The sequence below is a fragment of the Phyllostomus hastatus genome, unplaced genomic scaffold (genome assembly GCF_019186645.2).
Source record: "Phyllostomus hastatus isolate PE091 unplaced genomic scaffold, TTU_PhHast_1.1 phas_contig_64, whole genome shotgun sequence".
NCBI classification, from domain to species: domain Eukaryota; kingdom Metazoa; phylum Chordata; class Mammalia; order Chiroptera; family Phyllostomidae; genus Phyllostomus; species Phyllostomus hastatus.
This window is the reverse complement of record NW_025333928.1, coordinates 12,017,904-12,043,337: the sequence shown is the minus strand read 5'-3', so window position 1 is coordinate 12,043,337 and position 25,434 is coordinate 12,017,904. Positions and strand designations below refer to the sequence as shown.

At 62.8% G+C, this 25,434-nt stretch overlaps 1 protein-coding gene across 3 annotated transcripts; it reads right to left on the bottom strand.

The window, feature by feature from the left end:
• Nucleotides 1-248: 248 nt before the first annotated feature.
• CACNA1H (calcium voltage-gated channel subunit alpha1 H) lies at nucleotides 249-24,946 on the bottom strand. Of its 3 annotated transcripts, none has more exons than XM_045848971.1 (33): nucleotides 24,832-24,946; nucleotides 24,580-24,713; nucleotides 24,047-24,144; nucleotides 22,761-22,920; nucleotides 22,121-22,439; nucleotides 21,825-21,917; nucleotides 19,944-20,733; nucleotides 18,326-18,768; nucleotides 16,561-16,712; nucleotides 15,616-15,801; nucleotides 14,892-15,009; nucleotides 14,480-14,635; nucleotides 14,162-14,252; nucleotides 13,823-14,031; nucleotides 12,229-12,639; nucleotides 11,605-11,705; nucleotides 11,310-11,433; nucleotides 11,161-11,229; nucleotides 10,826-11,010; nucleotides 10,542-10,668; nucleotides 10,231-10,356; nucleotides 9,897-9,986; nucleotides 9,466-9,658; nucleotides 8,914-8,931; nucleotides 7,509-7,660; nucleotides 6,511-6,620; nucleotides 6,120-6,253; nucleotides 5,867-5,937; nucleotides 4,475-4,553; nucleotides 3,358-3,479; nucleotides 2,854-3,283; nucleotides 2,569-2,729; nucleotides 249-2,033 (listed from the first exon to the last, which is right to left on the bottom strand). In XM_045848971.1, the coding sequence occupies exons 1-33, from the start codon at nucleotides 24,922-24,924 to the stop codon at nucleotides 1,065-1,067; spliced, it is 6,714 nt and encodes a 2,237-aa protein (XP_045704927.1). In that variant the 5' UTR covers nucleotides 24,925-24,946; the 3' UTR covers nucleotides 249-1,064. The 3 variants fall into 3 exon arrangements, with proteins under 3 accessions (XP_045704927.1, XP_045704929.1, XP_045704928.1); XM_045848973.1 differs by having other exon boundaries at nucleotides 10,542-10,608; XM_045848972.1 differs by lacking the exon at nucleotides 8,914-8,931.
• Nucleotides 24,947-25,434: the final 488 nt, after the last annotated feature.

The following is a 25,434-nucleotide window of genomic DNA, read 5'->3' as shown; positions in this document are numbered from 1 at the left end:
GCAAAAACAACTTCCCGTGTGGTCAGATGTGGTGGTTTCTCCAGCATGTCAATGATGCCACGTGGACTTGCTATGACGGGTTCAACTTTTCCTGCCGAAAAACTCTCAGGATGTGGGTCTGCCTGAGTGGGGGGCCAGAGGCACTGTGGAGCAGGTGCTTAGGAGGGGACCCTGAAACCCCAGTGTTGGCTGTCATCACCCAGGCGTGCCGCCCACTCATGAGGGACTGATTCTGATTGTCATCCAACTTGTTTAAATAAGTTAGTATTTATTCTGCTTTGCTCTGTCCTCCTTCCCTTTGAGCTGAATTTTCTGCATCAGATTATTGCAATGTTTAACCTGAATTTATAAAAGAAACAAAATGAAACAAAGGGGCCTCAGTGGGCACAGCGCCTCCTAGACCCCAAGATGGCCTTCGGGGGCGCGGGCACTGGGGGCGGTTCTTATTGCACGGCTCCCACTCCCTGGTAACGCGGTGTTTCAGGGAGACCAGAGTCAACGGGTGTTTTCTGGACGGGATGGTGGGGACGGGCCTGGAAGGGGAGGTGGAGTGACAGTGACGAGGGCGGGACAAAGCGATGGAGCTCAGGCCGTGAGCTGTGGTGAAGCGTGGCTGCAGGGGCCTCAGGGGCCGAGCTGCCACCCTCGAGGGCACGAGCGCCCTGTGTGTGTTCCCTATAAAAACAAGTGGACGTGAAGACGGGGATGTGCTAGGCGACCTCTGCCTTCTTCCTTTTGGTCACTTCCTAGTCCTGGTCCCACGAACGCAGCTCTCTCTCGTTCAGGGACTGCCGCCAGGGCTGCGGGCAGTCTCAGACCACAGCGGCGGGACTCGGGAAAACCCGGACCTGAATGGGTGGGCGGAGGCCCGCAGTCCAAGGAGCTAACCTTGTTCCATTTTGCCCAGAAGAGCATCTGCCTCCCTCTCCCTGGGCAAGTTTCTCCTGGCTCCTCGGCCCCAGGTGGGGCCCGACATGGGGTCCATGCAGGGCCCCGCCCAGGGCCACCGCCCCACCGAGTACATCCCACCCCAGCGCCAAGCCTGTGTGGCATCATGCCCCCAGCTACACAGGCTCGTCCACACTGTCACCCGCTGTGGGATTGGCTGAAGGTGACCCCACTTTCTTCGGGGGGCTCTGGGGGACTTTGAGGTATAGCCCCTGCCCCTTCTCTGGAGGGTTGATAGAGAGCACAGGAGACTCTGTTTTGTGGGGTTCAGCAGGAGATGGGACCCCTGAGGAAGCTCTGGGTCCCTGGGCCACCCTGTGGCCACTGTCCAAGAACAGGTCCCCAACGGGGCCAGGGGCCAGCAGCTCAGAGGCAAAGCTGGGGACGGTCAGGTGCTCCCCACGGCAGGAAACGGGGCCCCACCGCTCCCCCTTGGTGGCAGGGTCTACCCCCACACCCTCCATGGGCTCACAGGATGGGGTTCTCCGCCGCAAGGTGGTACTGCCACCCTCCGCTGCAGGGGGCCAGGCCGCACCCTCGTCCTCCGTGGGGGGGTCTACAGAGATGCACGGGGGGCTCATCTTCTTCTTCCTGCGTGCCCCCAGGGCTGGCTCAGCCTCCAAGGCTTGAACCTTCACCTCGCCAGTCTCTGCCTGGCTGGCCCCTCCGTCCGGCTCCACTGAGTGCTGCCGGTGCAAGTCGGCCAGGCTGGGCTGGTCCAACAAGGCCTGGGTGTCCACACTGTAGAGCCTGCACAGGTCTGGCTCGCCACCCGCCACGCCGTGGGCTTCAGGCAAGGGGCTCCGGGCTGAACTGGTGATGTGGCAGACCTCCTCGTCGGCTGGGTCTGGGGCCTCCGTCTCCTCCCCACCTGTGGCTGGAGGCCGACTGGAGATGCAGCACGGTCCAGAAGTGTGCTTTCGGGTATGGACACTGGGGAGCCTCGGGGAGAGGGGCGGGGACTGTAGGGAGTCCGCCAAGGACACCTGCCTCGAGGGGGTCTTCCCGCCAGGCTCCCCCAAGCTCAGGCTGCAGTCTCCAGAGCCTTCAACCTGTGTTTCCAGGGAGTTGGTGTGCACGGCCTCCTGCAAGGGCACAGAGTCAGGTCAGACCAGGCAGAGCCCAACCAGCAGCCAGGGCCAGAGACCCCTCCCCACGTGGGCCCACAGGCACTCAAAGCCCTGAGGTTGGGGCCCAGGGTAAGGCAGAGCTGAGTGCCCCTGGTATGGATGTCACAGCCCCACCCACACCACCCTGGGAACCGCCCTGCATGAGGGTGCCAACCATCCATGCAGGTCATGACAAGGAAGGGTCGTGAGGAGTGGAGAGCTGGAGCCTGGAAATCCTGCTGGGCACAGGGTGAGGCTGAGGCAACCTTGCGCGCCACCAGCCCAGTGTCATGCCCTGAGGATGCGGGGGTGGTCTGTGGGTGTGGGCGAGGCCCACAGGACCGGCTGCTGGGGTGCCGTGAAGGACTAAGGTTGCCGCCCAAAGAGGGGATGTGGTCCTTCCTGGTGGCTGGGAACTCTGTCATCACAGGCTCCAGTGACAAAGCACCCCCTTTCCTCAGTGTCCCCCTGGAAAGGATACCCCTGAGGCCCTGTAGGGAGCTTCTCCTACCTGTCTGCAGAGCAGGCGGCTAAAGCTGGGGGAGTGAGCTGTGCCTCGAGGGGGCAGGGTGAGGAGGGTGTTGCTGCTTCTTGCAGGGGAAGACGAAGCTGACGAGACCTGGAGGGAGGCGCAGGACTCCACAGGTGGTGAGTGCTCAAAGGTGACCAAGCCTGGGGCAGGAAGGTGTCTAAACCAGGCAGCTGTCGCCTGCCCTGAGTCTTCCCACCTGCCTGAGTCCTCCTGCCCACGGCCTCCCACCTGCCCAAGTCCTCCAGCTGCCTCCATGGGCCATACCAGAGGGAGTGCTGCCCACGTAGGTCTCCATTTCCACCTCCTGCAGCGGGTGTGGGTGCGGGGCTGAGGCTGGTGCCACGGGCCGGAACATGTAGCTGTCATTGGGCAGTGAGAGCATCCTAGACACGGACACCTTTCGAGCAACGGGCAAGTTGGGAGCGTCGGGCCCAGTGCCCGGGCCCTGCGGGGCCGTGGGCCTGGGACGAGCGGGGGACCCCTGTGCCAGCTCCAGCTCCAACTCGGCGTCCAGCTCGGCATCCTCGCGGGCCTCCTTGTTGCTCTCCTCCAGGTGCTTCATGAGCACGGCCACCACCACGTTGACCAGCACAAACTGGGCCACCAGCACGAAGGTCACAAAGTAGATGGGCGAGATGGCCGGCAGGTAGGTCAGGCAGTGCTTGTCCTCACGCGCACACTCCCGCAGAGTGTCCTGAGGGCAGAGGGGCGGCTGCAGGAGGGCGCAGGCTGACCCCGCCTCTCCGCCCACCTGGCCTGGGCTAGTACCTTCATGATCCCGTTCCAGTTGTCCCCTGTGGACACGCGGAACAGCGTGAGAAAGGCCATGCCGAAGTTGGAGAAGGTGGCGTGCCTGCTCAGGCCCTCACACGGGTTGTCCTCGCTGCACTCTGCAGGGCAGAGACCCTGGTGGTGAGCTGCACCGTGGGGGCAGGGCGCTCTTGAGCCTGGGAGGCCCTGGGGTGAGCCATGGGCCCTGCCCCGGGGCAGTCGTGCTCCTCTGGGCACTGGGCCTCGGCCTAACTCAGGCATCCCCGGCAGGTGGCACCTGCGGGAGGCACATCTCTTCAAAATCAGGGGGAGGGGTGCCTCCTCTTTCTTGGCATGGGGGCTGCCGGAAGCCCTGCTTGTTCCAGGTCTAGATGGGGCAGGCCAGGCCCTCGGTGCCGGCCGGCTCTGGCTCAGCCCCAGGACGCGCACTGACTGCTCCCTAGGGCCCCTCTCAGGTGAGCGCACCCTCAGCGATGGGGCCATCTCGGAGCATGAGGCTGGGCCAGGGGCTGGGACTCAGGCCTGGGGTCTTGAGCATCAGCTGCTGGGTCCCAGGGACCCCTCTGGGTAGGCCCCAAACTACCACCTCTGCCCCCTCACAGGCAGGCCCACTGGTGGCTCCTGGAACCACTGAGTGTTCGGTAACACCAAGTGTGCAGAAGACCTGGCACGGAAGGGAGGGGCACCCTACAGGAACCAGGCTGCCAGACAGGGTCCCCTCCTGCCCTCCCTCTGCCCCGACTGGCTCAAGGAAACCCTGGGCGACCATGAAAAAGGACTCGCTGCGGCCTCTGTCCCCTGGAGGCCACACGCAGACCGGGGCGATGTGTGTGTGCCGCGTGCACGCACTCAGGCTCCCTCGCGGCTCTGCCTCCCTCACCAGGGCCTGAGTACGTATATGGGTCCCTGTGCACGTCTGGTGGGGTGTGTCACAGGTGTGGCACAGGTGCGGCCCCACACTTGTGTGCGCGCAGATGCTCCTACGTGCGCCCAATCACGTTCGCCTGTGTAGTGAAGGGCTGAGGGAGCAGGGGCCCTGCCACGGCCTGTAGTGTCCTGAGCCGCCTGCGGCTACGCGTGTGGATGAGGCTGAGCTTTCCTGGACCGCACTCACCGAGCCTCCCGAACAGCTCCACTCCCAGGGCAGCATAGATAAAAAACAGGAGCATGAAAAGTAGGCCGAGGTTCCCTACCTACACAGGAGAGAAGCAGAACCAAGTCAGGCCTCAATTCTGCCTGCTGTGCACTCAGCACCTGGTGCCCTCCCAGCCATCCTTACCCCTGGCAGGAGGTCAACTTCCCAGAGTTGGCCTTGAAGCTTTGTTCTTAACCCTCCCCCGGCAACCCAGCCCTGGAGCTTCCACGGTATCTGGGGGCTCTTTGTCCTGTGTAACTGCTCAAGGTCCCTCCTCTGCCTCTCACACCCACTCTGCGCCCAGGGCCACCCCTGCCTCCAGGGCCCAGGTGGCCTCCAAAGGCTCTGACAGACTCTGTGTAGGGCTGGCCTCCAGCCTCAGGGTTCCCACAGGAAGGCCAAAGCCAAGCTCTGCAGCCCGAGTGACCTCTGTCCAAGGCTCTGCCACGAACCTCGCCGACCCATCCTCCCGGTGCTGCCCTCCAGGCAGGGCGCCTTGTCTTCACATGCCTCCCACGCCCCAGACTCTGGGACACGGCCGGGCCCAGGCTTCCCTCCCCTCCTGTTACTTCCAGACACCAGGCAGGCACGAAGGACCTTGGGGAATGCAAGTCAGGGCTGAGGGACGCTGGGAAGGGGAAGTGGGACTGGCGGAAGGAGGGCGCACACGGAGGGCTGCTGGGCACGTGGTCGACGGGTGTGTGGACAGGCACAAGGGTGAGTAGGTGATGGAGAGACAGGGTGTCAGGTGGGCACGAAGCTGTGGCATGAGTGCTGGCTAGAAAACGGACAGACGGACACATGGGTGGAGGGCTGGCTAAAAGGGTTAGAACCGTGGGCAGATGGACACATGGCTGAACAGGATGGGTTGGCAGAAAAACTGGATACTGCCCAGACGAGACAAAGGGTTTCTTCCAGCTCAAGCGGCCACAAAAGGTCAGGGTGGGGACTACTGACAGGAAGTGAGGACACAGGGCCTGAATTAGCTCCAAAAGAAGAGGTCTTCAGCCAGCACCTGAGCCTTCGGCGGGGTCTTCGGAACTGAGACAAGCCCACCTTGGCTACCTTCTTTGCTCTCTGCCCGAACCCCACTGTGTCCAGCACTGTGCCAGGGCAGGCCGGCACTGGTTCTCAGTCTCCCCCCGAAAGACGGAGGCCCAGGAGGCAGACAGCCGTTTCCCTCCCAGCACAGCCATCATTCCCTGCACACGTGGGGGGACACACGTGGTTTTCACAAGTGCCTATGACCCCACGAGTGACCGAATGAATGACAGTGAACGAGGCCCTCCCTGCAGCCGTATCTTCTCCGTGGCGTCTGTAGTGCCCCCCGCCCCCACCCCCACCCCCCCGCTGGGGCCGCTGTGCAGCTACCTGAGGCAGGGCTTGAACCACTGTGTCCAGCAGGGCCCGCATGCCTGTGGCCATCTTGAGCAGCTTCAGCACTAGGGCCAAGAGCCGCGTGTTAGAGACAGACGGGCGCCCGGGCCAGTCCGACCCCCCAGCTGGCTGGGCCCCAGGACCACCCGTCCCTGACAGTCCGCCCCCAGCACAGCCACCTGCTGAGGCCTTGGGGCATGGTGAGGAAGGAGGCTGCGGCCGTCCTGGGGCCCCTGTGGGTGTCTACCTCGGGCGATGCGGAGCACGCGCATGATGCGGATGATAGTGGGGTTGATGGGCAGGGCGGCGCTCATCTCGATCTCCTCCAGCGTGATGCCCATGATGGACAGCAGCACGATGGCCAGGTCCAGCTGGTTCCACCTGGGTGGCCGGCTGGGCTCAGTGCCATGCTGCTTCCTTTCCCTACTTGCCCTTTAGAGCAACAGGCATCCCCTCCCCGTCACCCTGGGAGCATCCTGGTGTCACCCACGGGGCGCATCCCACACCTCCGCTCAGCACCCTCACCTTTGCAGACAGGAGGCTGGGACCACGGGAGAGGAAGGCTGTGGCTCCCACCTGCCCCCTCCCCAAGAGCTCCATGGGTCTTTCAGGGTGCCAGGTAGCCCCACCCCACATACCTGTCCTTGAAGAATCTTCGGAACCCAAATGCCACCAGCTTCAGCACAGCCTCAAAGACGAAGACAATGGTGAACACGTAGTTGCAATACTTGAGGGCCTCGTCCAGTGACTGGGGGCAGAGCGTCAGGCTGCAGAGGCCACCCTGCCTAGACTGCCCCTCCTCCTCCCCCCCGCCCCATGGCACTCGGCCCTCCAGCGCCTGGGTTCTGGTCGCCCTGCCCCATCTCTCTCCTGTACCAATCTGAGTGCCTACAAGCAGAGGACAAGTCTGTCTGAGACCCCGCTGTCTAGCACTTACTGTGTGCGTGTGCCTGCGCCACGTCTGGGAGGCATCCCCTCGACTAGCCCTTGCACCTCTTTGGGAACAGCCCTCAGGTGAGAAGAACCTGCCCCTTTGAGCCCAGACTCCTGGCCTTGCCTTAACCAGGCCCTACCCACAGCCTGGAGCAGGGCCGGCCCATGCTAGCTGGAGCTCAGCTTCCCAAAAAGCTGAGTAGGTTCAGACTCAAAGGCTCTGATGCCCCGAGACCCCTCCCTTCCCGTGGTGGGGGGCAGGGGGATGCCCTGTCTTTAATGAAATGATGGCAATGCAGATGTAATTGGAGCAAAATAAAAAGCTGACCATTCTTGCCCGCCTGTCTCCTGTCAGCCCTTCCTGTCTGGCTTTTTCCTGGACTGTGGTATCCACAGCCCGAGAAGTTGGATTCATGGGACACTTCAACAGCCAGTTTCAAGATGGAGCCACTCGAGGTGTAGGGAGGACCCTCCGGGGCAGGTGGTCCTGAGAGCTTCAGCTGACGTTAAGAAGAGGACTAAACCCCAGTGAGGGCTCACCCAGGCCTGCAGATTTAGGATCCCACCCCCCAGTGCTCAGGGTAGCACCTCCTGATCCAGGCCACCCGCTGGGTGCCGGACCTCACCCATGGCCCTCCCGGGGCTCATCTCCCACACTGGTCCTGGAGGGGGGGCGGGCAGGGCTTCGCACCCCGAGCCCCACCTTGGGCTGGTTGTAGTGCTCCATGGACATGGTGATGACGTTGACCCCGATGATGAAGGTGATGAAAAGGTCGAGGTAGTGGCTGGTGCACAGCGAGTGGATGGAGCGGCGGGTGGGCGAGTAGTCGGCGTAGTAGGGCCGGCGCTGGGCCTCTGCAGGGAGAGGGCGCCTGTGACCAGGGCTAGATGACAGGGGTGGGGCTGTGGGGGAGCCCCAGGCTCAGATGCGAGGGGTTGTCAGGACTGTGAAAGAGGGGATTTCTCTTACGAAGGGTAGTCTATTCTGGATAAGAAGGGGCTCCCTGTGAGTCTGGCTCCTGCTGCCAGATGGGAAGGCAGGAGGGGAGGCGTGAGTGGGCCTCTGGGGCAGGCCACCCGCCAGGCCCCTTGGCTTCAGGAGCTGTGGCCTCAGGGCGGTGCCAGGAGAAGGCCTGGAAGCTGAGACTGCACCTGGCTCTGCCCTGGGGCCCTGCGCAGACCCTGCCCTGCCAGGAGCTCCCAAGCTGGGGACTTGGGGTGCTCTCCTGGGCTGGCATCAGGGTTCAGAGACACCTAGATGATGAGGGGTGGGCAGATGGGATCTTTCTCCCCTCCCACCATCTCCCAGTCTGGGCATGAGCTGTTCTCCGGCCACCAGGCCCAGAGTCCCTCCTGTCCTAGTCCTCTGAGGGACCAGTGACCACTGCCTCTTGTTTGGGGTTTGCCACGCTTGTGGTCCATCTGATGGCCATCACCTGGGGGTCATGCATTCACCAACTGGCCTGTCTGCACTACATGCTCTCCCTGCAGTAACCTCTTTAAGGCCTATCAGTACCCACTGAGCTCCCACTGGGTGAGGACACAGCTGCCACCACTGCACGTGAGGACCTGCCTCAGCCATAGAGTCATGCGCGGCTGTGGGCCAGAGGGTGAGAGCTCTGGTTGTCCCAGGGCCTGGGAGGCCAGGGCCAATGCAACTGACCCTGACCTGGGACTCTCATGCTCCTGGGTCTGGCATGCAGTCACTAAAGAGGGAGGCTCAGCTCACGCAGCCAAGGGGGCTGGTGGCCAGCAGGGCCGAGCCAGCACTGAAGACACGGAGCGGCCACAGGCTGACAGGCATCTCAGAGCAGGGCAGGGACGCAGACAGGCATACAAGCCAGGCAGAGGGTCACACATGAGCTTGCAAGCAGCAGCGTGGACACCAGGCAGGCGAGTGGATAACCCTTCCTCCCACTGATGCCTGGCGCCCAACCCTAGCTGTCCCATGCCCACCCTGCAGCAGACCCCAGCAGGCCTGGCATCCGCCTGTGATGTTCGCCCTTCCACATGGCAGTGGCAGGGGGCAGAGGCCAGGCCAGCCTGCAGCCCCATGCAGGGGCTGGCAGAAGCAAGGGGCTTAGGCATGCGGGGTGAGGGGCAGGTACCTGGGTTGGGCAAAGTGCCTGGAAAGACAAGGAGATGGTCTGAGCTGGCCGCAGTGGGCAGGACACTCAGCGGCCCTCTCCTGCAGGAAGCCCTCCTTGTTCCCAAGCTGGGTAGGGTCTCTCTAAGTCCCTCTCTCTCTCAGACAGCTTGGCTTATTTCCCGCCCCATGGCATGAGAATGCATGGGCGTGAGCCCTCCTCAGCAGTGATGGGGGAGAGAAATGGGAGTCTCATTCATCTCCTATGCTTCTTGGGAGGGGCCCCCTGCCTCTTGCTGCAGCTGCCCTCCTCTGCCTGGCCTCTCCTTGAGGCCCCAGCCACCACGTAGGCCCAGGCAAGGCAGGCAGAGTGCAGAGCCATTCGGTGAGGCCAGGGCTGGGAGGCCCATGGGAGCAGCGCCAGGTAGGGGGCTTTGGGTGCCCACTGCACACAAGTGTAAGCGAGACCCAGCCTCAAAGCCTGTCACTTGGCTGGCTCCCACTGCCTTGCTGCCCGCTGCCCTACCATGGGCACGCAGGCACCGACCCGCCACCGCCACCAGGAGTGCCTTACTCCTGCGTTTCCTTTCCAGGCGTCGCTGCCGCTTCTCCTCACGCCGCCGAGCCTCCTCGGCCTCCTGGTGCTGCCGGCACTTGTGGAAGTTCTCCACCACGACACCCACAAACATGTTGAGCACGAAGAAACTGACAATGAGCAGGAAGGAGATGAAGTAGAGCAGCATCCAGGGGTTGTGGTTGGGCACCGGCTGCAACACATGAGGATGTGTGGGTCCTCACTGCCCGAGGGTCCTGCCTGGGGACAGCCGCACCCCCCAGGGCCCCGTGGTGCTGCAGCCTGCAGGGCCAGAGAAGGGCCCCCGTGACATGGAACTGTCTGCAAGTTCTCAGGGATCAAAGACGGCATCTTGGAGGTTCTCCAAGATAATCCAGAGGATACCCAAAGGGTGCTCTTGGAGGGCCCGGCTGCCCACAGCCTGTCCGCACCTGCTGGTCTATGCCCACAGCGTCCAGCCCGTCATACATGATGTTCACCCAGCCGTCCTTGGAGGACAGCACGAACAGGGACATCAGCGCCTGTGGGGCCACAGCAAGGGCGGTTACTCCTCACCGCCTCCTTCCTGGGGCACCCCCACAGGCCTCCCACGCTGCTCCACCCATGGCACCAGAGCCCTGCGGCCCCCCCCCTTCTCTTTTGTCAGGAGACTAGGACGAGGCCACTGAGGATCACCTGAGGTACAGACCTCAGGCGCTCCAAATCCAGCCCTGCCCTCAACCCGCTCCTTTGCCCTCCCCTCCCGCCCACCCTCACCCCACCCACCTGGCCCAGGTTGTCGAAGTTGTACTTGCGCCGCACCCAGCGATAGTGGGCCGCCCGACACTCTGCCCTGGTGGATATGTTCCGGGTATCAGCGCCCTCGCAGTAGTAGAACTTGCCCTTGAAGAGCTGACGGGGCAGGCGGTCATCCAGAGGGTCGACCCTGTGCCCCCCAGTCCACCAGCCCCCACAAGGGGCCTCCTGGGCAGCAGGGTGAGGGGCAAGGCTGGGCCTTCCTGGGGCCACCCAGTGGCTGTTGACCACAGGCCACTGTCTCTCGCACAGGACACCCACGAACAAGCGGGGCTGCCCACCTGCACCCCCAAGATGCCGAAGATGATGAAGAAGGCACAGCAGATCAGGACAATATTGCCGATGGGCCTAAGGGATGATATCAGGGTCTCCACCACCAGCTTGAGGCCAGGAGCACGGCTGATGACCCTGCACAGGGCGGAGGGGCCTGCTGTTGGGTACCCCAAGGGGGCGGCCCCTGTGCAGAGGGTGCAGCCCACACAGCGATGCTGCCGAATCCCAGCCCCACCTCCGCCTCATTTGTCTCTGCCTCCTTGCCGGGCCCAGCGCCCCGCCCCCCGCCCACCTCAGAGGCCGGAGCGTCCGTAACAGGCGCAATACACGCAGGATGCCGAGGATCTTGGCACCGCCAGCGGAGGCCATGGCCACGATGATGTCGACAAGAGACACAAGGACTAGCAGCCCATCCAGCACATTCCAGCTGCTCTGCAGGTAGGCGTGGTCACCTGAGACCAGGCCTAGGGCCACCACCTGTCCCGGTGCAGGGGAGGAAGAGCCCAGGTGTGAGGTGCTGCAGCAGACGGGGTGGGGGACGAGGGCACAGCAGGTGGGGCTGCTGGGTGGGGTGGGGGGTGTAAGGCCAGAGGACAGACCCCAGGTCTCTCCCGGATATGCCGGTACCTTCACCATCATCTCAGCCACGAAGATCGCCGTGAAGATGTAGTTGGAGATGCTGAGGAAGACACGTTCCTGCAGAGACAGGGTGGTGGGAGGGGCGAGCTGCACCCAAGAGACCCCTCCCCTCCCCAAAAGGAAAAAGGGGGCCTCACGGTGCTTCCTGGGTCGATGTCCGGCCTCTCCAGGGCAATGGTGATACAGTTGAGGAAGATGAAAACCAAGACAATGTGATCAAACATCTTATGAGCGATGATTTTCTGGCAGGAGGCACGGAACCTGGGGGGCCAGGGGTCCTGGGTGAGGGGTCGGGGACAGCCTTGCCGAAGCCCTTGCTTCCCCTCAGTCCTCAGACGGCAGGCGGGAGACCCCGAGGCCCGGGAGCTCCCTGACGGCCAGGCACTCGAGGACTGAGAAGGGCTGTGCTTCCCCCACCCAGGCACTCCTTACCTGTTCTGCGGGGAGAAAAGGTACAGTGCCCAGGACTCACGGCTCCGACACCACTGAGGCTTGTAAGGCTCCAGCACCTTGCGCAGGCGTGAGCAACAGCTCTGGGGAGAGGGGGCAGACTCTCAGGCCCACCCCAGACTCTCCCAGCCCTGCCCCTCACACTCTTGGGGTCCCAGTTGTCCCAGCTCACCCTCCTCACACAGGCACTGGGTGAGTGACCCAGGCTGGCATCCGCGGGGCCAGCTGAGTGGACGTTCTCAGATTCCCACCCACAGAGACCCCCCATGCCTGACAGCCCTCTGCCTGTGGAACTGGCCTGGGGAATGGAGTGAGTGCCTCACCGAGAAGGTGGCCCTCCCTCTTCTCCTCCCCCTTGAAGGCCCACCTGTGGCTGAAAACTCAGGGCTCAGAACTGCCCTGAGCTGGAGGTGGAGCCAGCCCTGGGGCTAATCCTGCTCCTGCTCTCCTGAGGATCAACCGGGACCCATCACCTGGGTCAAGGCCTGCTCAGCTTGTCCACTTCCTCCCCTTCCTCTTGGGATCGCCCCCATGAGTGCTGTGCGGGGTCTGCTCTGGGGACCAGCCCGTGACAGGAGGGAGGCATGGGCCCCAATGCCCACTCACGTCCTCCACATCGTCGTCCAAGTCGGCCAGGTCCTCCTTGTGACCATCTATTCGCAGGAAGAACTCGCTGGGCAGGGCCAGCATCTGCCCATTGCAGTCATGGAGCTTGGTGGGCAGCAGAGTGGCTGGTCGCAGGAGCTGCACGTCCCGAGCGCTGCGGTGGTCCAGGGACTCAGCACGCCGCAGCGGGGTGGTGCGAGAGCAGGGCGAGGCCGCCACCTTGGGCCGGCCATCCTCGGCCTCCTCGTCTGTGCTGCCCTTGCCCTCGCCAGACAGCAGGGACTCCCGCTCCCCGCACTGGCTCCGGCGCTTGAGGCTGGGTGCACGACCCAGGCTGTTCCAGCTTGAGCGCCGGCTGCTCCAGGCACTGTTGGGGCCCCAGTGGGCACAGGGTGAGCTGCGGAGGCTGGGCTGCAGGGGAGGGGGGAGGAGAGAGGTGGTCCAGTCCCCAAGCACCCCGAAACACCCCAGGCTCCAGAGCACCCAGCCACAGGAGCCTTTCCCACCGGGGCACCCCAAGGTGGGATTTACATGTTGACCACCACCAGCACTGACACCTGTGAGTAAGATTTGCGAGTGCAGACCACCCTGCTAGGGGGAGGCAGCAAACAGCTATTCCTCGGACCCGAGCCCGAGTTGCAGAGCAGGCTAACAGTGAGCAGGAGACACAGCCAGCAAGTGTTATGGGGCAGGTCTCCCGGAGAGCGGGCGCAGGCCATCGGCGGGCCTGGGACCAGCCACTGGCCATCCTCGGACACTGCCACAGCTGACCTTGATCTCTGGGGTGCGCTCCAAATCAGTTTCTAACTGGCAGACCACGGCCTTATGAAAAGAAGTTCGGCCACCGTCCTACGAGGTAGATCGACATCGATCGAGGGACTTACCCTGCCACGGCATCCGTCCTCTCTGTCGGTGTTCCTGTCCCCTCCCGGGTCCAGCACGCACTGACTTAACCCTGCTACACCGTCCCTGCCCACCGCCCGCAGGGCTGCACCGCGTCTCGCTGCCGAGGCGCCGGGCCCACCCCAGGCTCACCGGGGCAGCCCTTCCTGCTCCCCGCAGGAAGACTTCCTCCGTGTCTCACCCCACAGCCCTTCTCCTGTCAGCGTGGCTTGCTCTGCCCACCCCTCCTGGGCCCTTCTGAAAAGCCACTGTGGCCACGTCCCTGGGGACGGCAGGCACTTCCTGCCTCGTGTGGGAAGTCCCCACGGGACACTGCTGGTCCCGACTCAGGGAGCCCTTCCTGGGCCGCTGTCATGATTCACGTGCTGTTTTTATGCCTTTTTGCCACCTCTTTCCTGTTTTTCCTTCTGATCTTGCTCTGCTACCTTTTATCTTTTATTGTAACTGGGAAGATAAACTTCCGCCCAACACTTTACCAGAGAAAACAGGTCAAACGTGCGTGTCCGAGGCCAGTCTCTGCGCCCCTCCCATACACACGGTGACTCCGGCTCTGTTCACGGAGAGCAAGCGCTCGGGGCCAGGGGCTCAGGAGGGAACTCGAGGGGTGGCAGGGGCGGGGGCGTGGAGCCCTCCCTCATCTTTGGGGAAGGCCCAAAGGTGCCCTGAGGCTGGGCCAGGAGACAGTACCCACCAGAGACTTCTGGTCCCCCAGCGGGGGGTCCACGGAGCTGCTGCTGCCCCGCCGTGAGTCCAGGAGACTATGGGCTGTGTCCAGGTTGGGGGAGCTCTTGGGGGTGGGCATGGGTGTTGCCGCCGTATGCATGATGACAGGAGGTGGCAGGCTGCCTCGGCCCTCCAGGTGCCCGTTGGGGGTCATGGCCAGGGAGTACATCTTCATCTCTGGAGGGGAAGGGGCCACCAGTGCCTACAGGGCTCTCGGGAAGGGGAATCTGCCCCCACAGCACTCACCCAAGGGAGTCCCCTCTCTGCCAGGCCAGGGCAGGCATCGCCCCGCCATCCCCCTACACACCTGAGGCTCTGTGGTCTCTGAACTTGTCGAAATCCTCTTCCAAGTGGGTGGATGTTTTGTCTTCGTCTGTATCAGATCTGTTGGCGTCTCCCTGTGTCCCACAGAGCAGAAGGCATGTGTGAGGTTCCCCTTGGGTGGCAGCCACCTGTGCCAAGCAGCCCCTTGTGGAGCTCCCCACAGGGAGCTCAGAGAGGTGGCACTGGCTGTGCTGAGAGGCCCGGCAGGTAAAGTGAGAGGACGGTGGGGTCTCTCCGTGTCAGTCTGTGCACAAGTCTCACCTAATGTGCTGGGGTCCCGCCTCCCGGAAGTCCCCCTCACCTCCGCCTGGAAGCCCTCCACCAGGATGGCCACCAGCAGGTTGAAGAGCACATAGTTGCCGAAGGTCATCAGGGCCACGAAGTAGAGGGCAGCCCAGGAGGAGGTGGAGGCCATGCCGTTGTAGAGCACGACGTTCCAGTCTTCCTGGGTGAGGATCTGGAGGAGAAGGGGGGCGTGGGGCCCCGGGCCCGAGGCCGGGATGACGTGGTGGGGAGAAGAGGGGTGGTGGGGTTAACCCCACCTGGGACAGAAGCTCTGCACCAGCCAGTACACGTGCCCAGCATCCCAGGGGGCGGAGCCACTGTCCCTACCGTGGCCAGAGCCTTGCACAGCCCAAGACACGCACTCGAGCAGGCTGTGGCTCCCCTCTAGCGACATTTGTATCAGGGGACAGTCCCCACCCATGCTTTACCTGGAACACGGTGACAATGGCCCACAGCAAAGAGTCAAAGTTCTTTCTATCAGGGACCGTGTCTCCAGTGTCTGTCTTTAGGCTGAACTTGCAGCCAAAGAGGTGCATGCCCAGGATGCTGAGGGTGAGAGGCAGGGGTGTGGTGAGTGGAGAGAGAAGGGGCACAGGGCAGTGAGGCAGGGGAGCCGCTCTGCCTCGTCCCCTGCACACCGAGCAGCTGCTCCTCTGCGCTTCTCCCCGCTGCACCCCCGGCACCCACGTCCATGGTGGGAAGACCAAGGCCAGGGGAGAAAGGGACAACCAGAGGCCAGCAGTGGCTGGGGCCTGGGATGCCCATCTCCCTGAGCCTGCCTGGGCTGTCCTCCACCCCGGCCTTTCTGGGGCCCGAGTCACGGCCAGGCCGGCACAGCAGGTGCTCAGCAAACGCACTCCAGCCTGGCTGTCCCCACACCTTCTGCAATCCTCCATTCAGTCCCCAGCCTTCCCACCCAGAGGTCCCCCCGCCCCCCCGCTAAGCTGTGAGTCCATGAGAGCTCAGCCCAGCCGAAGGCCCCACGTGCCTCAAGCCTGCATATGGAAAGCACCCAATCAGTTCTGTTAGGATGAAGGAACCAGCCACTGAGCTTCTGCAGAACCTTTTGAGGCTCCTGGCTGCCCCTACAGCCCAGGCCCCCAAAGCCAGTATAGTGGGAAGGGGTCCTCCTCTGTGGGGGTCAGGGCCCACCTGAAGATGAAGATGAAGAGCATGAGCAGCATGCAGAAGGTGGCCACGTTGTCCATGGTCTTCATGAGCACCACCAGCTGGCGCCGCAGTGCGGGCATGAAGCGCACCAGCTTCAGCACCCTCAGCAGCCGGAAGGTCCGCAGCACCGACAGGCCACCGTCCGCCTGCCCGATGATCTCCCAGACACTGTGGGCCAGGCCAAGGGTCAGAAGGTGCTGTTCTCTGACTGCGGTTCTCCACACCTACCCTGACTCTGAACTTCCTCTTCCTGGAAGCAGGAATGCCAGCCCGGGAGCCACTGTGGCCTGCACTCAACCCCATGATGAGCAGCAGGTCTAGCTGCATCAGGGCACCCAGGGGGCTGAGGGGCTGTGGCAACAACTCCAAAGCCACCTAACCAGCTGCCATCCCTGGCTTTGGCCCCAACAGAAGCTTCTTGGTTGAGAGCTTTCCTGTCCCACACGTTTCATAGCCGTGCCTGGCTCATCCACTCTTGTTCAAACCCCTCCCAGTTAGGGCAGGGGCTCTCTGACTCCCAAGGGCCCCACTTCCACCTGGGGGAGAAGGAATTTCCCCCCCGATTCACCTGCTCCCTTCTATATGGACTTTGCTGCAACAGACACCCCAGAGGTGAGCTGACGTTCCCTGCAAGGGCCGAGGCCTAAGCAGAGGCCAGCCAGGAGGTTGAAGGGCCACTGAGCACCTACTCTGTTCCTGCAGGGAACAGCTCCAATAGGTTCTAGAAACATGCAGCTGACCTAACTGTGCGTGCCCCACAGTGCCTGCTGAGAGGGGCTCGGTCCCAGCGAGGGAGCTCACCCGAACTCCCATCTCTGTAGCCCACCAGAAAAGGCACCAGCAGTGCCTCTCCCTCTGAGGGGGGCTCTGCTCCCTGACACTGGAACCTCCCAGGACCTCGTGGCAAGGGTGGGAAAAGGGACCTACCTGATGACCACGATGATACTGTCAAAAATGTTGTAAGGGTTCCGGATGTAGCCCAGCGGGCCGCAGGCCAGCAGCTTCAGCAGCATCTCTAGGGCGAACATGCTGGTGAACACGATGTTGCTGATCTCCAGGGCATTGGTCAGCTCATCCGGCTGTGGGCAGCAGAGGGACCATCAGGGCAGAAGAGTCACTATCCCCACTGACGGGGAGCAAGTAAGGCTGCATCAAGGAGCCAAGGGCTCAGAGGCTACAGTGGGCACCTCAAGAACCTAACTGGCTGCTGTCTGCAGAAGGGAGCTAGGCCCCAGGGATGTCCCTTCCAGCAGAACCCTGACCCAGCAGCCTCCCCGCCATCACTGTCTCTGACTTGCCCCGGCCTATGTGAGCCCTGGGGCCCGAGAGACCCCCTGGGCCACGAAGGACAGGCCATGGGGACAGGGCCTGGAGCACCTGTGCTTGGGGCCAGGATGGGGGTGCTGGGGGCACAGACATCAAGGGTGGTGCCTCCGAAAGCCGCTCTGGTCTCTGGAGACCTTACCCTTCTTGGCTGGCAGAAGGCCCCAGAGGCCCATCCTTACTGGGGACGTTCTAACCTGCCTGTGTGTGCTCACATGCACATGCCTGTGCCAGTGTGACTTGCATATGTGCTACCTGCAGACATACTGCACATGGTGGATGTGTGCACAGCCAACCACGTGTCTGTACACATGCCCATATCTGCATGGGCGAGCCGCGTGTATGTATACATGTGGACATGTACAGCTGTGTGCCTGTGTGCATGCCCATGTAGCAGTGTGGACATGTATGGCTGTGTGCCTGTGTGGACATGCATGGCTGTGTCCGTGTGCCCATGTGGCAGTGTAGACATGTGTGGCTGTATGCCTGTGTGTGCCCGTGTGGATATGTATGACTATGCACCCGTGTGTGTGTGTGTGTGCCTGTGTGGTGCAGGCTCTCTCACACCAGGGGTCCCTTGAGGTCGGCTGCTGCCCCTGCCCTGCGTCTCCCCCTCACAAAAAGAACCTCCCACACAGGACCTGCTTTCAGCTGACACTGCTTGATTTCTCCTAAACTGCTCCAGGATGAAAGAAAATGGCTTTGATGACTTAAACAGACGGACAGGTACAAGATGGGAAGTTCATTTGATTGCTAAAAGTGAACAGGCCTTGGTCCCAAGAGGGTACCACCCCCTACCAGACCTGGCTGCCGCCCCCTGCAGGTGTGGCCCTGTCCAGGGATGGTGTTCTGGGTGCAGCATCCAGGGGCGGGGGCTGGGCACCATGCCAGTGCTCCTCCTGGGACCACTCCACACCACCACCTCTTCCGGGGGAGCCACCGGGGGGCTCCCCAGCAGGTGCTGCCAGTAGGTCTGGCTCACGTAAGGGGGGTCTATCTCTGCAAGGACGGGGCTGAGGATCCCCTCCTGAGAAGAGCCACCAGATGACCTGATGAACACCCTCAGCCCCCTGCTGCCTCTGGGTCTTTGGTGGTCTCAACCCCCCTCCCCAGATGGAGAAAACCTCGCAGCAGGAGCCATGGTGTCTCTGTGTTCCAAACTTAGCAGAGACCCAGCCCAAGGAGGAAAGATGAGCGTTTGTTGAGTAACTGATAAAAATCATCCGGCTCCAACATCACCCACCCTCCACAGCCCCACTGCGAGTCCCCCAGAGGCTGACACCTTGAGACACAGAAGGAACGTGTTCCCCAGGGGTCACGACGACGGTCCCAACTCACATGAAGGGCAAGTGCCCCTGTGCCCGCCCACCTGCTCGTGGTACTCGATGCCCATGCTCAGCGTGTTGGTGAGGATGGCCGCCATGATGCCACGGTTGAAGTACTTGCTGTCCACGATCCTGCGCAGCTTGCCGCTGACGACGGACCACCCGCGGACGAGCCCGCCTCGCTGGCCAGAGGCCGCCTGCGGCTGCGCGCACCTCCGCACACCGCCCTGGGCCGGCGTGTCTGCCGTCGGGGTCGGCTGCATGGGGTCGCGGCGGTCCCCGTGCCGCAGGTCCTGCGTGAACTCGTAGACCGCGTTGCCTTCGGAGCCTGCGCTCTCGGAGTCGCTGAACTCCCACTCGGGGTCTCCCAGGGCGCCGGTGCAGTACGGACAGTCCTTCAGCTCGCAGGTCAGCGTGCCCGACTGGGGGCTGGGCAGGGGGCAGGGCACACTCAGGCCCGACAGGTGGCTGGGGGCCCGGCCCAGTCCTAAGTGGCGAAGGGCACAAGCAGGATCAGGCCACTCAGCAGTCACACCCGCAAGTGCCTGGGACCCGTGCCCACATCGAGGCTGGTGTAGGGTGAACAGCGCACACCTGGCCACACTCATACCTGGGGTCATACACACCCCTGAACACACTCACATGCACATCCAGCCATGCACGTGCACACCCAGGGACACACCTGGGCACACTCGTGGACACCCTGTAGAGGTGTGCTCCGCTCACATACAGGGGCAGGGACACGGAGGGGCAGAGAAGCTCATCTGTCCTAGGACGTCACCATCCAGAAATGTGATGTGAGCTACTTTTTAGCAGCCATGCTAAGCAGGTGAAATTAACTTCGACACTGCATGTAACCTGACACGTGTCACCCATCACCACTCTACCACAGATCAAGCGCGGGAGTGGCCGAGGAGCGCTGTGTGCCATTTCCTTGAGCTCGGTGTCCGGGGCCCAGGCACACTCTGCATGTGAAGCTGCGGCTTCGACTCACTGGTACTCAGGGGCCCACGTGGCCAGAGCCTCTCACACGCTGGGCACGAGGCGTGAGGACACGCACAATGGCCCCAGCACACACCCTATGTGTCCCAGGGGCACCGTGGTCTAGTGGTCTAGACACTTGCGTGCACCACGTGGGAGGGCCTTGCAGCCTGCACGGGGCCCAGTCTCTCCTTCAACCACAAGTCCGAGGGGGATGAAGCAGAGGCCCCAGGTGGGGGGATGGTGAGGGGCGCCTGGCCCCCTTCCTCAACCTTTAAAGGCACTGTACCCTTGACTCCTCCCCATCCCCCTGCCTCAGTCTCCCCATCCAGAAGGGATCCGGCCCCTCCTCAGGAGAAGGCGCCAGGCCATGAACACAGGCAGACAATCCTCCTCAGAGCCAAGTGGGGGCAATGCTCTGCCAGCTTCAGAATTGTCTCGTCGATGTAGCAAAGGCTCACAGTCCACTAGGCCAATGGCTGCTTGGGGCTGCTACAGTGGGGATGGAATGGGTACCCAAGTCTGTCCTGTCCCTGCAGTGTCAGAGTGCGAGGTACCCGAGGCCCTCCCCTCTTCCAAGGCGGAAAAAAAAAGAGCAGGGCCTCCCTGGAAGGCACACAGGCGGGGACAACATGCCTGGGTCCCATCCCAATCCCAGCAGGGCGAAGCTGGGGTCCTTACCATATTCCCCAACCAAATGCTGGATCTTCTCATAGGGGTCATGGCTGCTCAGGCTGAGGGAGCTGTGACCTCCAGCTCCTGGTGGCCTACTGGCCCGCTTCCCCTTGGGCCCAGGGCTGGCACCACCTTTGCTGCCACCAGCTGCTGAGGGCAGGATGGTGGGGTAATTCATGGCACCCAGGCCCATGGCCAGCTTGAGGCCAGCGGCAGTGGCCGGAGCCTGCACCCCCTGGGACCTCTCCTGAGGTCCTTCCACGTGGCAGTCTGCGTGGTACACGCTGTGCACCGACTCGGTGTCCAGGGGTCCGGGGCTGGCCAAGGGCGGTGAGGGCAGCGCTCTGGCCCGTACCAGCCTCGTGTCTGCAGCACCTGGGTCGGGGCCAGGCCGCCGGGGGCTGCCGTGGCTAAAGTGGTAGTGGTGGTGGTGGTGGTGGTGGTGGTGGTAGACCAGATGGTGAATGGAGGCCGCATGCCTGTCCGCCCGCCGTGGCCGGTGCCCGGGGCCCTGGCTGTGCAGGGTGCTGCTGGGGTCCACCTTCTTGCACCAGCGGCTCTGCCAGCGCGCACAGAGGCGTAGGCCACGCCGCTTGACTTTGCGGCAGATGTGGCCCACGTACTTGAGCAACTCCTCGTAGCAGCTGCCCGGCTCTGAGAAGCTGGCCAGTGTGCTGTCGTCCGACAGGTAGCGGGCGCGCTGCTCCCGCATCAGCTGGTTCTCCCGCTGCTTCGTCTCTGAGAACTGCGTAGCGATCACCACCAGGCACAGGTTGATCATGAAGAAGGAGCCCACCTGTGGCGGGCGGGCGGTGTTGAGCCTTCCAACAGCCTGTCCGGGGCCTTGCTCACCAGGCTGTGTGCCCCAGGGAACTGGGGAAGAGGGGACACGGAGACCCATCTGCCCCGGAGGCCGGGCAGTGGCTGTGGTGTCTAAACAACAGTGACTCAGTCCCTCATGAGAGAGACACTGAGTCCTACTGAGCGCCGCCCATTCCGGGGGCCAAGGGTATGGCTTTGAGTGTGGCCAGCGGGAGCACCCCACCATGGGTGGGACCCCTGCTGAGCCCAGCTTCCGGGACAGGTGGTATATAGTAGGTGCTTCTCATCTATTTGGGGACAGATGGAGGACACATGGGGAGACCCTCCTTCCCATCATCTGTGAGGCTCGCCCCCTCCTCCTCAGGTCTGTCCTTGATGAGACCCTCTCAACTACAGCCACCCTTCCCTTTCTAGTCAGCCCTTCCTCTGTGACGCGGTCACCATGGGAAACTCTCCTCTGCTCGTGAGGATCGTCTGAGACAAGGACGGCTGTCTGCTTCTTCTGTGCACTGCTGGGTCTTCGCAGACCCTGGCTGCATTAGGCGAGGGACACACCTGGGGTCACACGCACTGGGGAGGGAGGGCTATTCCTGGGGGTTTGTGTGCAGAGTCCCGACTCTTGTGCAACTTCCAGACAGGATCCGGCCCTGGGAGAGCCTGGGGTCTGAGGCCCCCTGGAAGTGCATGCTTGCCTACCACCCATGCCTGGGCGGCTTCGGTCCTCCTCCACCCTCCCGGACCCCCCCACTGAGGACTGCATGGAAGCCCCATCACGGGCCCCACCTGTCTGCCCAGCAGCCCAAGGGCAGCCCTGGGTCTCCGCAGCCCCCGCCCTGTAGCTCGGCCAACGCCGGGGCCCCCGAGGGCGAGTAGAGGCTGGGATGGCATGAGACGGGGGCACAAGCAGGCTCACGAATGGACCCTGGGGGCCAGGACGACATCTACCGAGGAGCTTACGGCTCTGAGATTAACTGTGGCAACTCAGAGGCACCTCCACCTACCAACACCCACGGCCCTAGAAGTCTTGCCCTGCCAACTGGGACACGTCCCACGCCCAGTACTCACGATGATGAGCAGAATGAAGTAGATGAAGTTGTAGAAGGAGTGGGCGTCCATGACGTAGTACATGATGTCCACCCAGCCTTCCAGCGTGATCACCTGTGTGGGGGCAGGTGGCTAGGCACACAGATGGCCCAGCCCCGGGAGGGTGGCATCCGCAGCTCAGCGGGTCTACGTCCCCTCGGGGTCCAGACATGGGGCTGGCGGGGCAGGCAAACACCACCCCTCCTCACGGCCCTGCGCACTCGGCACCCAGCAGGACCGGCAACGACGGGGCCCTGCCGTCCAGAGTGGAAGCCCACCTGGAAGATGGCGATCCAGGCGTAGCCAATGTTGTCGAAGTTGATGGCACCGTTGTGGGGGTTGGAGTCGCCAGAGCGGCAGACGTTGTAGTACTGGTTCCAGTTGATGCAGGCGTTGTGGCCGGTGCCGCTCACGCCCTCGGCCTGCGGCTGCCCGTAGGCCTCCCAGCCCAGGGTGCACTCCACGCGCAGCTCACGGCGGCTGGGGATGTGCGAGCACTTCTGCATCCCGTTGTCTCGGTGTGAGGAGCAGATGAAGGGGTTCTCGTCGCCCTCCTCGGTCTGATAGTACGGCCGCAGGAAGGTGAGGTTGTTGTTCCTGGGGGCGGGAGGCCCGGGGCGGGGCACGAGGACAGAGAGCCCGAAAGGAGCATGAGGGAGAGACAGTGGGGGACACAAAGAAGCAGTGAGAGAAGATAAAGAAGCAGAAAATAGGTACAGACACAGAGAGACAGAAAACGAGAGACAAAAACAGACATAAAAACAAAGATAAAGAGACAAAGACCCAGAAGCCAGAACCCTGGGCCCAAGCTAGAGGCATTTGGGAAGGGTGAGCCCCTGGGGGCGGAGCCTGCAGGGGGCTGGCCACTCAGAGGAACCGTGGAGGGAGCGGGACTTGCTGGTGGGTGTGGCCTCGCACCTGGCAAAGGTGCTGTCCAGGAAGCAGCGATTTCGCAGCAGGCCGGCCCACAGCTGGACGCCCACGATGCCAAAAATGAAGAAGACGAAGAAGCAGAGCAGGAGCACATTCCCCAGCATGGGCAGGGTGTCCAGCAGCAGTGTGACCAGGATGCGCATGCCTGCGAGGGGTAGGGTCGGAGTCAGCACGGGAGCCTTCTGGAGTGTGCCCTGCGCCCCCAGCCCCTCCCACTGCTCACAGATGGGTAGGGCAGCTAATCTGGGGAACATGCACCATGTCCAGCAGACACTGAGAGGTAATGATGCCTCTGGGTCAGGCCCACAGCAAGGGGAACAAGGCTGCTGGCCAGGTGCAACCCTCTTCCCTCTGGACGATGGCCAGAACCATGCCCTGCTCAGGCCCCAGGTCTGGTCGTGAGTCCAGCGATCCTAGCTCCGGCACAGAGGTGCAGCCTTAGGGGCCGCCAGCAAATGGGCTTTGGTCTGCCTCCACGCTGGGGAACCTAGAGGCATTGCAGCCGGTATGGGCTTGGGGAGCAGAGCCCTGCCCTGGAGGGAGGCGGGGTGGGGGTTTCCCATAGCACAACCCTGACCCACCTGCCTTTCTGTGGAGTTGATGGCCCCAGCCCTGGGGGGTATGTGACTTCTCAGAGAGGGCTGGAGGACAAGTCCTAACAACCTGGACTTGGGTGGCAAGGCCACCAGGACCCAGGCCAGGCAACCAGAAGGCTGTGTACACAGCTGCATAGTACACACAGAGCACCCGCCCTCCCCTCCCATGTATACACTACAGCCTCACATGGGCACTGCCCCCTCCCCAAATTCAGCCACAGCGCTGAACACTCTGAAAACACCGAAAGATCCCGAATCATCCCGTGTGGGCAGGTGACTAGTGTGAGGACAAGCCATCTTCCCAATAAGCTGCCACATAACTTCCCAGAAGCTTCTCCATGCCTCCCTGATGGGCCGAAAAAGCCACCAGGGCCTGAGCAGCCCCCTCACCCAGTACCACCCTCCATGCTGCGCAGGTGAAGGGTCTGAGTTTCAGGGTGGCCAGGGTCCCCCGAAGCCTGCCCATCACACCCCAGCTCGGTCAGGGTCTGCTCTCTCCTTCCCAGAAAAAGTGGCAAATGCTCAGGGACCACAGTCCCTCCTCCAGTGCTGGAGCCACAGTGTCCAGAAACCAAGGCAATGTGGCATCCTGGTCCTGTGTCCCAACAGGCCCTGGAGAGCTCTCAGGGCTGTTCCATGAAGCCTGCTCCATGCCGGGGAGGGATGGTCACTTACTGGGCACACGGTTGATGGCGCGGAGGGGCCGCAGCACACGCACTGTTCGGATGGCTGAGAGGCTCACATTGTGTCCATCCAGAGAGTACTCCATCATGCTGGGGGAGGGGGAGAGGGAGGGAGGCTGAGGTGGTGGGCAGGTGACCACATGCTGGAGAGCTGGTCCCCAAGCCGTGCGCCCAGCCAGGCGGGGTCCTGAGGCAGGAGGGGCATGACCCTGAGTCACCACTGGGCACTCCCTTGCCCTCCTGGACATCCCATGTCCATCACACCATCGCCGTGCTAGCACAGGGGTCCCCAGGACAAGTGTCCAGCGGACATAGGCCATACTGGCCTCCCGCCTCCCAGGGACAGCTCAGAGCCCTCTGGAGTGCACCTGTTCTATCCCTCTCCCTGGGGGTCCCAGAGCCACCTGTGGAGCGGGGGGGGGGCTCCCAGCCAGGCCTGGTCAGACAAGAGGCTGCTTCAGGAGCTACAGCCCCAGGCCAGCCCTGGCCGAGCAGGGCAGGGCTGCGGGTGGTGTGGAGCTGTACCCTGCCATGACGATGAAGAAGTCCAGCCTGTTCCACGTGTCACCCAGGTAGCACTTCTGCCCGAACAGCCCCAGAGCGACCATCTTAATGACCATCTCCACAGCGAAGAAAGCGAAGATGAAGTCATCGAAGGCCTGGCAGGAGGAGGGCCTGAGAGTGGGACCTACGCCCTCCACATACCGGGAGGGGGTGTCCCCAAGGGTCATCCATGGCAAGCGGGCCAGCCCCGCCCCCACCTGCCCAGGCCCCCACCTCCAGGATGCTGCAGCGCTCTGAGCGGCATTTGACGTCCTCACAAGGCCGGAACATGCCCAGGGTGACGCAGTTGAGCATGATGACCAGCATGCTGACGTGCTCGAACCACGTGGGACAGGCAGTTAAGGGTTGATGCAGGAGGCTGGTAGATGGCCAAGGGAAAGCAGGAGGGGAGGCTGCACCCTATCCCCCCACTGCCGCCAGGGTGCCGAGCCCTCTACACCCCTGCACCTGCCCCATCATCTGGGTGTTAAGGGACAGAACCCTGACACCAACCCTGGGTGCAAAGGAGAAACTGAGGCACAGAGTGAGACCCTATATGGAGGCTGGAGGCTATCTGCTGCCCTTCACCAGGTTTCTCCCAACTAGTGACCTAAACCAAGGTCGCACACGCAGGTGCACATCTCACAGCTGCCCGGGCTCCGGCAAGTGCTGCAGGTATCTGCAGACTAAGGGGTGGGGGGGGCCCAGAGCCCCCTGCCCATGGCACTGCCCTGGCTTCCCTGTGACTCCAGCAGACAGAAAGCCCCAACTGTGGCGATGGGGGGAGGAGGATGTGAGTTTCAGGTCAGTTCGGTGACAGGGCCTGGAGACTATGCA

What these genes read in the sequence shown, in the direction of transcription:
- CACNA1H (XM_045848971.1), bottom strand. Translation starts at nt 24,924, where the DNA reads ATGCTGGTCATCATGCTCAACTGCGTCACCCTGGGCATGTTCCGGCCT. An exon ending in AGCGCTGCAGCATCCTGGAG is followed by an intron (nt 24,714 to 24,831) that starts GTGGGGGCCTGG and finishes TCCTCCTGCCAG; the next exon opens with GCCTTCGATGACTTCATCTT. An exon ending in GCATCGAGTACCACGAGCAG is followed by an intron (nt 16,713 to 18,325) that starts GTGGGCGGGCAC and finishes TGCTGCCCACAG; the next exon opens with CCGGATGAGCTGACCAATGC.